The sequence below is a fragment of the Artibeus jamaicensis genome, unplaced genomic scaffold (assembly GCF_021234435.1).
Source record: "Artibeus jamaicensis isolate MK-2021 breed Jamaican fruit bat unplaced genomic scaffold, CSHL_Jam_final scaffold_847, whole genome shotgun sequence".
NCBI lineage: Eukaryota > Metazoa > Chordata > Mammalia > Chiroptera > Phyllostomidae > Artibeus > Artibeus jamaicensis.
In genome coordinates, this window is record NW_026522057.1 from 21,735,557 (window position 1) to 21,749,056 (window position 13,500).

General features: G+C 59.5%; 1 protein-coding gene across 10 annotated transcripts in view; it reads right to left on the reverse strand.

Annotated features, from left to right (window-relative positions):
- Positions 1 to 13,500, reverse strand: part of ARHGEF10L (Rho guanine nucleotide exchange factor 10 like) — a 137,537-nt gene that overhangs the window by 62,652 nt on the left and 61,385 nt on the right. For 6 of the 10 annotated variants that reach the window (XM_053660203.1, XM_053660200.1, XM_053660202.1 and 3 more), the window contains 4 exons: positions 8,110 to 8,226; positions 5,090 to 5,198; positions 2,573 to 2,679; positions 315 to 392 (listed from right to left, as the gene is read on the reverse strand). In XM_053660203.1, the coding sequence (XP_053516178.1) occupies positions 315 to 392; positions 2,573 to 2,679; positions 5,090 to 5,198; positions 8,110 to 8,226 (411 nt within the window). Of the gene's footprint in view, positions 1 to 314; positions 393 to 2,572; positions 2,680 to 3,448; positions 4,145 to 5,089; positions 5,199 to 8,109; positions 8,227 to 13,500 lie in introns of those variants that run through there. The other 4 variants (XM_053660206.1, XM_053660207.1, XM_037148005.2 and 1 more) reach the window with 3 other exon arrangements.

The following is a 13,500-nucleotide window of genomic DNA, read 5'->3' on the forward strand; positions in this document are numbered from 1 at the left end:
AGCAACCCCGGGCATCTGACAGAGAGAGGGGGTGCACCCTACTCCCCACCTCAGGGTACTCCAGGATGACAGGAAGACATGGCCCCGTCCCAGGGGTCTCTGAGAGTGGCAAGGAAGATACAGCCCCTTTCCTGCCCTGGCCTCTCCGGAACAGCCCTATTCCACAGAACTCCACCTTTGTTTCCGAAAACACAGTCCCCGTGTAAACACCAAGGGGGCCGTCCCCTTAAAACTGCCCACATTCCCCAAACACTCCTTGCAAAGTGTCCCTGTGGGGCCCTCCCTGCCCTTTACCCAGGGGCCCAGGGGCGTACCTGGAGTACCCGCTTCAAAGACTCCACGTAGCTGCCCTCACTCTGCACGATGGAGCCCAGGATGTGCCTCCGGACCACCTGCTCGGGCCAGAGAGCGAGGTCAGCGCCTGCACCAACCACGGCACAGAGCCAGAACCTGCTGGGTATGCTGAGCCCCAGGTGATGGGAAGAGGGGTCACAACGCCCCGAGGAGCCAATGACGGAGGGACCGAAGGGACCTGTCCCCCACAGAGCCCTAGGACAGTTGGGGCTTGGAGGGACGGCATTTCTTCCCAGGGCCCCTGAGCACCCCAGAGACACCCCTGCTCCCCAGGGCAGAACGGGGCAGGGGGCACTGGGGCTCGAGTCCTGGCCTCGGCTCACACACTTCCAGGGGTGGGGGAATCGCCACCTCTCCCCCAGGGGGACGGTGGCCTCCTCCATCTCTGAACAACTTTAGGAGAAAAGTCTTTCTTAGACGAAACTGAAATCCCAGCTCCCACCACCTGCGGATCCAATCCTTAACGGACCCACCCCCAGGTTATGGGCTGCCCCCGCACCCCACCCCCGCCCCTTTCCCAGCACCCTCCCTGTCTCTTCTCCCCTCGAATCGGTGGCCTGTCAGGCGTAGCCTGAGCAGCACCAGGTCAAGGACGTGTGACCTGCACCCCTTTCATCCGGATCCCAGGGTGGGGGGGGAGTTGCTGCACACGGGAATGACAGAGGCGTCTTTAACAATGCTATCTCCTGCCCCCACCCCTCTGGACATTCTGACTGAGGTACCACCTAGGTATCTGGGTTTCAAAGCTTTCCAGATGATTCTACTACGCAGCAAAGCCAAGGCAGAGCACCTATGTGAGAGGTGGCCCACGGGGAGCCTGTGCACCTGGGTCCAGGGCTGGGATGGTGACGGACCCTCACTCTGTCCCCACCGCCAGCCTGAGAGTGTCATTTCAGGCACCCAGTGCCACCCTCCCCGCTGCCCTCTGCCACCTCGCTCCCGCCTCCGGCTCCCCTTCTCATCTCTTCCCACTGCCCAGCCTGCAGCGGCCCAGGCCTGCCCGTGGCCCGCACAGCCCCATGACTGTGGGACGGGCCAGGCCGCTGCCCTTCAAGCTGTCCCACAGTTGGACACACTGTCATTGATCCCCTGGTGCCCACACTGTTCCCCAAGCAGAGTCCTCCACATCAGCGCACTGGCATTTGAGGCCAGGGCACTGGGCTGTGGGCCGTCCTGCCTGCTGTGAGGTGTTTCCCAGCATCCTCCGCCCTTATCCCCTGGATTCCAGTAGCATCGCTCAGTTGTGACAACCAAAGGCATCACCAGACATTGCCAAATGTCCCCTGGGACACAAAATCGCCTTGGTTGAAAGCCGCTGGCCCAGAGTAACCGATCTGGCCTGACCCAGGAAAGGCCAAGGCTTCTGAGCGGAGAGACCGGCCAGCTGCAGGGGCAGGGTGGGGCATCGCCATCTCACTGCCGTTCGGGGCTGGGCAGGAAACAGGAGTGAAGGAAGTGGGCAGGCGGAGTCCAAGATGAGAAGTGTGGCCACAGCTCCCTCACTTCTACAGGAGGCCACACATCAGGATTTCCTGCCCCCCAAAAGAATGACAAACCCCTTCACTGAGCCCGACCCGACCATGGCTTGCTCAGTGTTCTCACAACCAGAAGAAAGTGGGGGTCTGTGACCCCGCTTCGTGGCTGGGAAAACCCAGATTGGGAGGGAATCAAACGTGACCAGCCAAGATCCCAGAGCAAGGCCACCTGTCTCATGTGACACTGGGAAAAGGGAGACACTGCCCGAGAAGCCCCAGCTCAGAGCAGAAGTCCGTGGGAACTCTGATGCCCCAGCTTGACGCTAGGTGGACAGAGAGTGGGACTGGGCACCTCGCTCGCCTCCAGCACCCTGCCCTCCCTGAGCTGGACTAGTTCGCTACTTCTCAGCCCTTTTTTATTTGCAGTCCCTTTCATCAAACACCACCTTCATTGGAAGCGGTTAAGTCGGAGCTGCTCTGGCTGCAGGGGGGGTGTGGGAGGCAAAGCTCCAGAGGCGGGGGCCCCACCACCCAGGACAGTGGCGTGGAGCCCACGGCCGGGTTCAAGAAGTCCGTGCAGCCGGGTGAGAGGCAGCCCCAGGAGGCCCCAGCTGGGGTTCTGCCAAGAGCCCTCGATCATCGCTTCCCCTTCAAGATGCACAGCTTATGGCCCCAGGTAACAGGTTGGGGCCCCAACTGGGCCTTCCCCTGCAGACCCCCACCCCCCTGGTCCTCCCACAGACCTGCTGAGGGCTCAGGCCATCTGGCATGGGGCCCAGCTCCGGGGCCGGGGGCTTGATGTCCGTTACGCCAACCTCCAGGAGCCCCATGTCTTCCTCCTCCGAGTCACCTGGAAAATCAGATGGGCTGGTGACATGTGCCAGGCAAGGACAACACACCCTGCTCGGACCCCAGAAGCTGGGAACTGCCCTAGCCCAGGGTCCTGAGCAACGCCTGGGGCCACACAGGGTCAGAGCCCATCACTGCACCCACTGCCACATCCTTCTACAGCAGTCCTTACCTAAATAAACGTGAGGGAGGGAGGGGGGGACACAAAACACCGTGCGGTGCAGCCCAGCCCTCAGGATCCGCTCCGCCAGAGTCCCTGTCCCTGCCCTGCCCGGACCCGCCCACGCTGGCCTGGCGAGGGCCAGGCCGCCTCAGTGCCAGTCGCTGGGCACTAAAAATAGTTTTCTTCTGGCTGCCTACAATGGGGGAAAGAAAAGCCCCCCCAAAATGAGCTATTTGGCTTTGTGTTTTCACCTTTTAAAACACTGTGCAAACACGCGAAAGGGGAAAGTTCAGCTGGAGTCCTTAGGGTGACACGGGCATGGGTGGGGACGGGCCTCAGATGGAGGGCGCGGAGGGCCAGAGGCTCAGGCAGACAGAAAGGGGGAGGCCAGGCAGGGTGCAGGGGTCGGGCTGGCTGGCCTTGGCGGCCCAGCCCCCACAAGGGACGCAGGCACAGGGCGACGGGACCCCGCCACTCATGGCTCTGAAACTCCATGGCGGCGGCCATGGGCAGCAGGAAGTGGGTGCTGTGGGGGAGCTGGGAGGAAAGAGGAAGTGGTAGTGATCCCAGGGGCCGTGGGAACAGGGACACCCAGGCAGGCCCTTACCTGAGCAGGAGACAGAAGAGGAGGAGGAAGAGGGACAGCGAACGACAGCGTGGGGGTGGGGGTGGTGAACGCCCTCCGGCCTGGCCCACATGGTACCGGGGGCATCACTCCGCACCCACCCCAGCCACCGGCCCTGCGGCTTCCTCTTCCCCCATGAGCCACTGGGTAACATTCTTGGCTGGTGATTCGAGCCCTGCCACGGCTATTAATAACCCCTCTGGTGGGAGGGTCACTTCAGGAAAGGCTCTGGGCTAACGGGTCGAGTGGGGAGGGCCAGGGGAGAGCCCGCTGGTGGCCTGGCCGGCCTGGGGGTGGGGAGAACGGCCGGGAACAGCTCCCGGCCAGCCCGCCCGTCCACCCTGCCCTTTCTATGCCACTCCACTCCACTGGGAATGACCCCTGAGTCTGTTCCCTTCCTCATCAGGGGCCACGGGACCCCAAAGGCTCCCCCATCCAGTGCGTGCATCGGTGGGATGAACTGCTCAGGGTCACACAGCCAGGGGGCTGTAAAGCTGGGATCTGAATCCAGGACAGCAAGATTCAGTCCTGGCACCAGACACCCCCACTTAGTGTCGGCCCACCGAGAATAACGCTGGCCACACGGGAGCTGGGGGCCGGGCCAGGCTCTTTCCACGCGCTGCCTCGGCCACCCTCGCCACAGCCCCGAGACAGAGCCACATCAGCCCGCTGTCCGGATGGGCAAACCGGGGCACAAAGAGGGTAAAATACATAACTTTTCAAGAGGGCGCAGAGCTTCCTAGTTCTCCCTGGTTTGAACGCCCAGCCCAGCCCCGATCTCTCACTCCTTCCGTCCTGGCAGCCGGAGGAAGAGCCTCCTTCATCCCTTCCACACCCATGGGTCCCCAGGCCGGTCACCGAACCACTCTGTGCCTGTTCCCTCATCTCTGAGTGGGAGTGGGCCAGTCCTCAGCAGCTGTCTGGTGTTCATAGGCATTAAGGGAGGGGCTGCAAAGCTCTTAGGAGTGCCTGACACACCACAGATATTCGACGACTATGGACCACCAAGGAAGTCATTTCTGGACATCGCCTGCCGCCTGCCAGCCTTTGCGCATACCCACTCCTGCTCCCCCTTCTCCTGCTCTCAGCCCTCCCCTGGCCTTCCATTTCCACGCTGCACGCCCATTTTTCCCACATCACGCCATCGTGCCACCATGCCACCTGTCGTCTGCACTGACATTTCCTGTCTACACGCCTGACTCCTCCCCTGGGCCAGGTGTTCCTGGAGGGAATGCTGTTCCATGCATCTCAGCGCCCCTGCACCCAGCACAGGGCACGGCACTTAGTAGGTGCTCAGTTAACACTGGCTGGTAGAAAGACGGCGGATGGGTAGAGGCGGGAATGCACAGCAGCACTCAAAGGTGAGGCTAGCTGAGACACCCAGTGTGGGAGGCCGGAAGGCCAGCGGCAAGGCCACGACAGAGGGCAAGGGTAGGGATGCTGAAGGGAGAGGCCACGCCTCCACGAGAAGTAGGAAACAGGCTGAGACAGTGGCCGGACACTTGGGGCTCAGTCCCCAAGTGCCACAGTCGAAGGAGCCGACACCTGTGACCTCGCCCACCAGTCCCGCTGTCCAAGGACTAAAGGCCAACCCTCCTGCCAGCCCGGCCCACAGTGCCTCACCGAGGACGTCTTTCCTGTGCAGAAAGGACACTTTTCGCAGGACGGCGATCCTCGTCTTCTCCAGCCCATCCTTTGTCCCGCTCTTGGCCGCCTTCATGAACTGGGTCATCTGGGCAAAGGCAGAGGGACTCGTCAGAGAAGCTGAAGGAGGCCCTGGGACACCTGCCACCAAGAGCCACCAGCCCCGCCCAGGCCTCCAGGCCAGGGTCACGAACATCAAGCCCCCAGGCTCCATTCCCTCCCGTGGAGGTGGCAGCAGAGACCCAGAGGGACAGTGGGTGGTACAACACTGAGGCCTCCTGGGACAGGCAGGTGAGAAGGGGCATCTGTGCCCGGGGGGTCTCCCTGGGGGGACCCTCTTCATGGGCAAGGGGGGGTCCCAACTTGATGCTTTCCCTTTGGGACAAATTACAAGCACTTACTCCCAACAAATTAAGGAGAAGGTGCCCCGCATGGGGTAAGGCTCGAGGCCTGGAGTCCTAGCCTGGGTTTAAATCCCAGCTCCTCCACTCCCCAGGAACAGGACTCGGGACGAGCCTTAACCTCAGGGAGCCTCAGTTTCTCACTGAGACTCATCAGCGTCTGTGAGGACAAAAGAGCCAGGGCCTGGGAAGGCGCACTGAATGCAAAAACGAGCTGCACAAGCGTCGGTGGTTACGTAAGGTCACACCGCCACCCCATCGGCTGGGCGAGAAAGCCCGTCCCTTGCCCCCCACACAGCCAGGTTTCTTACTGAGCCCCTGTCCGGGAAAGGAGAGAAGGCTGAAGTTGCCACAGAGCAGGGCAGGGCTTCCCCTGGGCGGGGAGGGCCCCACGGACACAGGGAAAGCAAGCTAAGCAGAACTCGGGGCACAGGAGGAGGCGTGCCCAGGAGGGGGAGCGGGCACCCTGGGTGCTGGAGGAGCCCCGGGCCTGCAGACAGAGCTGCTGTCCCCTGACTCATTCTTTGGTCCCCTCGGCACCCCGCCCAGCCCTGGCATCTTCCCCAGCGAACAGCCAGCGCCGCCAGAGAGAAGTCTCCCCAAGGACGGAGAGGCTAGCTCTCCAGGCTGCATGGCTGCCACTAGCTAAATTCGACTACCGAACACGTGGAAAGTGGCTGATGCAGCTGAGGACCTAAACTCCTGAATACAGTTCATCGTAATTCATTCAAGTTTAAATAACCACGTGACTATCACAATGGACAGTGTGGTTTTCAGAAAACCCTCTCCTTCCTAAAGCTCTCTGCTGAAGACAGGGAGCACTCGTCTGGGGGGGGGGGTCCCTGGTCTCTGCTCTACCACCTTCCCGCAGACACCCCCTGGGTCCCCAGCATAATGGTCGGGGAACTTCGTGCAAGTCTGGGAAAGGAAGTCGTGCTGAAAACCCAGTGGGTGCTGAGGCCGGGGCAGGGTGCAGGGCGGTGGCTTTTCAGGAACCGGGCCAACTTCCTAGAAACAACCAACAGCGGGGAAGGGAAGGCCCCAGACCCTCCCCACATCAACAGCGACAATTCCAGAGGGGAGATTCCTGGCCTTTGGGGCAGGGAGGATCAGCAACACCTTTGAGAACTAACAAGAGCTGACCACCAGCTCTTGTCCCCATCTGGACACAGATGCTGACCCCAACACTGCACAAAGATGCTCATCCTCTTCTGGGGGGGGTCACCCGCCCCCAGATGGCAAACCTCTGTCCAGGGGCCCAGTTCCTGTCCCGCAGAGAGCCGTTGGGGGGCGCTGTCTAGACACCGCCGAAGAGGTCTTTGGGGGAAACACCCAAAGCCCTTCTGTGGCATGTTCATGGGCCAAAACAGAACAGGTAAACACCCCGAAGGCGTCCCTGAGTGAACCTGCCACCCCCATTCATCTTCACAGTATGGAGGCCAAGGTCAGGAAAAGCACCCTGGTCTTGGCCTCTTGTCCTTCACGTGTTCCCTGCTCCTCTCTGGGCCTCAGCTTTCTGAAAAGTTCAACCTGCCCTGCCCCCCAGGCCCCCAGGCCCGCAGGCCCCCAGGCCCCAGACCTCTAAGGGGATGGCCGGCTGTAAAAGGGCCCTGCGAACCAGAACGTGCCTCTTCTCCTCCTGGGGAGGCCCCGGGTTCTGATGAAAGGGTCAGTGCTGTAGGCTGGGGAATTCACTTTGACCCGCCTGAGCCCAGGTCTGAAGCCCGGCGGGGCCGCTGACAGGTGACACGACCCTTGCTGTCCTCCATCACTTATGCCAAGTGACAGCAGTAAGGCGGCGCCTCCCAGGCCACCCTGGGAACAGAACAGTCAGGCACACGGACAGCAATGCCGCCATCCACTGAGCTCTCGGGTCGTGCACCCCGCAGCACTGAGCGCCTGACAGACCTGTGCGCCTCAAACCCCTACATCTGCCCTCGGGGCTGGTCCTGTTAAGGCCCCCAGTTCACAGGCAAGGAAACCGAGGTCAGAGAGGCCAAGGGACCTGCGAGGATCACACAGCAAGAAAGTGGTGGGACGGGGATTCAAACCCAGGCCTCTCTGGGCCTTCAAAGCCCGTGGCACATGGTAGGTGCTCAATTAATGCAAGCTACTGCCGCCAGCATCATCACCATCCAGGAATCTGAGGCCTGTCTGAGAAGAGGGTGCCTTGAATCTCTCCGAACAGCTAGGAGGGGGAGGGGCGTGCAATGTCCCCACCACTCACGTTTCTCAAACAGTAACCAAACCCATCCTCCACAGTAATTAAGTCCACAGGTTGGGGGGCCTTGGTCCAGACCTGCAGAACCCGCCTCTCTGGGGGTGGAGCTCAGGAGTCTGCATGCTTCAAAGCACCCCAGGGGATTCTGAGGGCCCTAAGTTTGAAAACCCACCCAAGGGACCCCCGTAGGTGGTTGTTGTCACTCAAGGATGGGGAGAGAGAGAGAGTTGAGAACATGGAAAGAAACCAGCCCGCTAATGCATGGACCAGTTCCGGCACAGATGGGAGAGGCGGCCAGTTCTGGGTCTCCGGGGCAGCCCAGGTCTCAGGCCCACCCTCTGTGGCCCCGGGACTTGGGAGGGACAGACAAACAATACCTTACAATCGTACTTGTGCTTCAGCTCCTGCATGTCTCTCCCCCCAACTCTTAAAGCCAAGATGTCTCTCTTAGTCCTGGCGTATCTCTCCTTTAGCCTAGTCAGGTCTGGAGAGAGCTGGAGCCCCCAAGCGGCCAAGCAGAAGGAGAGCAGGTGAGAGGAGCAGGCAGGCAGGACAGGGAGGAGACAAAACAGGGACAACAGAGGAAAAAGGAGACTCAGGTGAGGTGGCCGATGGATAATTGCGGAGGGGCCCCAGAAGCGGTCCAGCCAGGCTCCTGCCTGGCACGGCTCCAGCACTGCCCAACCCCAACGTGTCCGGAAGCTGGGGCGGGGCCTCTGCAGCAGGGAGCCCCCCTGCTGGGGAGGAGCGGTGGGAGGGGGACAGCCTGGGCCCCCTCTCAGGGAAAGGAAGCAATGCTGGGAGGACAAGGACTGTGTCTTTGTCATCTCCCCATCCCCGAGCTTGTGACACAAGAGGTCTTGGCAACTTTGCGACATGGATGGATGGCAGGCGGAGGGCTGAGCGGAATGGAGGACATGGGGATGGATGGAGGAGCGGGCGGATGCACAGAAAGATGGGCAAATGGGTGGAGGGGTGGCTGGGCGGGTGGAAACAGAGACAGATGGGCAGACGGACAGGGTCATGGATGGGTGGATGGGTAGACGAATGGACAGGCGAGCAAATGGACACATTTAGTTAGGTGGCTGTGTAACAGAGCAAAGGGCTGGACGGATGAACGACAATAAAACGAATGAAAAATACAAAAGGATGCATGGAGTGGGGGGTGGAAAGAGACAGCACTGTGCTGATAAATCTTTAACAACCAGTTCTCCAGGAAACGGCTCTGCTTTGTAGCATTTCCATGGTTCGAATGCTCCCACCCAGCCAATCTCATGCTACCAACCTGGAGAACTGAATGTGGAGCTGGACAGAGATGCAGGCAGTGAGTTCTTGGGTTCTGGCGAGCTAGGGCAAGCTGGCTGTGGTACACCACTGGAGGAAGGGGCAGGTAAACAGAGGGGAGGGTGGGAGGGAGGGGTAGACAACTGGATGTAAGGATGGATGGGTGACCAGCTTACACACTACCTAGAAAGGTGGGTGATGGACAGATGAACAGATAGGTGTTCAAATGCATGAAGCATACAAGCAACAGTGGTATTTGGTAAAGTACACAGAAGGCCAAGACAGGTGGGTCTCCTAGAGAAGCAGACGAGCAGAGAAATCAAGAGTACGACCTTCGGAAGGCAGGCGAGCCTGCGTTCACATCACCACTCCCTGCTTGTAGCTGGAAAAGTCTCTTCACCCCTCTGAGTTATAGCTTCCCCACTGGTGGACTGGCCATGAGGCCACCTACTTCACAGGGCTCTTGAGAAGATGAAATGGGCAATACACGTGAAGCCCAGAGCTACCATCATACTATCTTATGCAAATGGGTGCTCAATATCTGTTGAAGGGATGAATGGATGGGTAGATGGATGGGTGGGTGGATGGATGGATGGATGGATGGATGGATGGATGGATGGGTGGATGAATGGGTGGATGGGTGGGTGGATGGGTGGGTGGATGGGTGAATGGATGGATGGATGGATGGATGGATGGATGGATGGATGGATGGATGGATGGGCGGATGGGTGGGTGGATGGATAGGTGGGTGGGTGGATGGGTGGGCGGGTAGATGGGTGGATGGATGGGTGGGTGGATGGGTGGGTGGGTGGATGGGTGGGTGGGTGGATGGATGGGCGGGTGGATGGATGGGTGGGCGGGTGGATGGGTGGGTGGATGGGTGGGTGGATGGATGGGTGGGTGGGTGGATGGATGGGCGGATGGATGGATGGATGGATTGATGGATGGATGGATGGGCGGGTGGATGGATGGATGGATGGATGGGTGGGTGGATGGATGGGTGGGTGGATGGATGGGTGGGTGGGTGGGTGGGTGGGTGGGTGGATGGGTGGGTGGATGGATGGGTGGGTGGATGGATGGATGGATGGATGGATGGATGGATGGATGGATGGGCGGGTGGATGGGTGGATGGATGGATGGATGGATGGATGGATGGATGGATGGATGGGCGGATGGATGGATGGATGGATGGATGGATGGATGGATGGATGGGCGGATGGATGGATGGATGGATGGATGGATGGATGGATGGATGGATGGGTGGATGGATGGATGGATGGATTGATGGATGGATGGATGGGCGGGTGGATGGATGGATGGATGGATAGGTGGATGGATGGGTGGATGGATGGATGGGTGGGTGGATGGATGGGTGGGTGGGTGGGTGGGTGGGCGGGTAGATGGGTGGATGGATGGGTGGGTGGATGGGTGGGTGGGTGGATGGGTGGGTGGGTGGATGGGTGGGTGGGTGGATGGATGGATGGATGGATGGATGGATGGATGGATGGATGGGCGGGTGGATGGGTGGGTGGATGGATGGATGGATGGATGGATGGATGGATGGATGGATGGATGGGCGGGTGGATGGGTGGGTGGATGGGTGGGTGGATGGATGGGTGGGTGGATGGATGGGTGGGTGGATGGATGGATGGATGGATGGATGGATGGGCGGATGGATGGATGGATGGATGGATGGATGGATGGATGGATGGATGGGTGGGCGGATGGATGGATGGATGGGCGGGTAGATGGATGGATGGATGCATGGATGGATGGATGGATGGATGGATAGATGGATGGATGGGTGGGTGGATGGGTGGATGGGCGGGTGGATGGATGGATGGATGGATGGATGGGTAAATAAGGCATTTTCTTTCAAATTATATGTGATGAGATATGAGATATGGCTCTGTCACTAACTGGCTATGTGGCCCTGACCACATCATCTAACCTCTCTGAGACTCTGTCGCTCATTTCTCTGATGAATAAAATGAGACTCTTAATGCCAATAATACCGACCACTCTAGGGTACGACAAAAAATAAATGAAACTGCTTTGTAAGTCGGACCACACAGGTTTGTGATTGTTACACAAAGAAGTAACAGGGCAGAGATACTACACTGAGTTGCTCAGTGCTCCCCAAAGCTGGGGAGTACGAAATGTGTCCTGCATCCTGTTTTATCTGTAAATGACATTGAGGCAGTAAAATCATGAAGCCCGCGTGGGCCGTCCAATGCCCTCCACCTCTCTTAGGTCAGAAGAACCAGGAGCAGAAGGCATCTGCAGAACTGGCCAGATCAGAGCAGGGTGGCAAATAAGCCTGAGGTCAGAACTGGCTTTTCTGCCCTGTGCGCTGACCAGCTGGATCGCAGTGACTTTGCTTATGAGGAAGTCACCATCGGGAAGTGGAAAAGTTCACCCCACAGTGAACTTCTGGAATGCAGCCCACTCCATAACCAGGAGAAAGAAATAACTGCCACTGGCCAGGGGTGGCAGCCAGCAGGTACTTACTAACATAAGAGGATCGGGCTCCTGCTTACCCTGGGTCAGCAGCTTCCAAGGAGGTCCCGCTACAGACCCCTCTGTCACTTTCATCAGCAAAAATTCACCCCCTGAGAGCTGGCCCCTCAAGACGCCTGAAGGAGGAACCCACCAGTTCTCTCGCAGCTGGGCAGGATCCCAGTCCCCCACTCGGTGTCCAAGGACAGAACAAAACACTTCCCCAGGTCTCTGCTGCCCAGTGCCTCACAGCCACACAACCCAGAGCCCAGCAGCAGTGGCCCCGAAACACGCAGCCACTGCAGTGCCAGCTGCAGCAGCAGGTGTGTCCCAAGAAGTTTGGGGGACAGAGCACGGCAGGCAGAGTTCGGTGTGGGACAGCGGGCGGGGCGGGGGGGGGCGGTCCCAGACAGAGGTGGGTACCCGAGGAAGGGCCCCGGGGAGCCTGCAGTTCAGGGAGCGGGAGGGCCTTTCCCACAGCCCGAGAAAAAGTAGTTAGAAATGCCAAGAACTCTGCCCAATTGTTTATCTGCTGAGGAAGAGCCCAGAGCCCCAGCCTCAGGGTGTGCTGAGCTCAAGGCAGCAGCCAGAGGCCCCAGGTGGGGGCCAGCATAGCATTCTCAGAATGCTCCCTGGGCCCCTGGCATCCCCTGCGGGCAGAGCTCTGGTTAATAGGCAGATGGCCCTGCCACACCTGAACCAGAGTCCCTGGGAGAAGGAAACCCTGGCATCTGCCGTTTCAACTAGCTACTGTGACCCCAGTGCCCATGCATGTCTGAGGGCCACCACTAGAGGGCCCCAACTCAGCATCCTTCTGCCTCCTGAGCAATGAGAGGTACCTTTGGTGCCCTCCCCGTGCCCAGCAAAAAGGCAGGGGCTGGAACAGGGACTGTGGGGGTTTAGGAGGGACAACCAGAGGTGGAGAATAAGGGCTGGCCCAGGCATCATGTCTGCTTGCTCCCACTGACTCAGGGCAGGGCTCAGACCTACCCATCCTGCCCTCCCACAGAAAGGCTGCCCGGGGGACACGGGGGCTTTATAACTGAAGCCCCCTTTCTCTCCTAAAGCAGTGCAAGCTGCCCCTTTCTGAGGAAAGAGCAGGGACAGCCTGTTCCTGGGCTTCCACCTGGGCCATTCCTTCAGCCCAAGACCCCCGCCCATCCCCTCTGGCGTCTGCACCCACACTCCCAGCTCCACTCTCTTAGACCCTCCTCTGACCAGCCCCACCAGGTCCGGCCTGAGTTGGGCAGGCGGCCACAGGTACAGGGGCTCGTGTTTACAGGAAGGCTTGTGTCTTCATTTTTGACAAACTGCTTCATTTTCGGTACCCCTTCCTAGACCACAAAGGCTCCCCAAGCCTGGTTGGGCCTTTCCGGGCCCATGTACCCCAGCCCATACCCTAAGATGTGGACTGGCGACACAGTAGATGTCACAGATATTAACATTTTTGCTAGCAAAATGTCAAGGCCATCTTCGGAGGCCCAGCCCATGGAGGCCCAGCCACGAGAGGACCAGGGTTCAGGAGAGGCCTGCTCAGCTTCCCGGTTTCCCGAGGACTTGGGGAGCCCTTCTTGATCTGAGGAAAGTCTGTCTGAAGACTCTTTGGCTGGCACTCCTCTCCCAGAGGGGATCCCCTGCCTTGCCCCTGCCCCGCCTTCAGGCAGGACTGGCCAACAGGCGGAACTCACCTGCCTGTCTGTGTCTTTTCAAAAAAAAGCCCAAGGGGGACCCAGTCACCTCTGGTTGGTCAGGGCCTGCCTGTAAGAGGCTGCTCCCATTAAACCCCTGATCTCAGCAGGGACAGGATCTGCCTTCCAGGGGCTTCTATATAATAAATGGGATGAGTGAGGCTGGCACAGGAAAGGGGACCCAGCCAACGCATCTCCTCGAGTTCTCTGTGGCTCCCTCCCTGAGATCAGCAGAAGAAACCAAAGCCTCGACAGCATTTTGGCAGGCCGTGGGAAGAAGCGTTTCGGGCAGCTCTG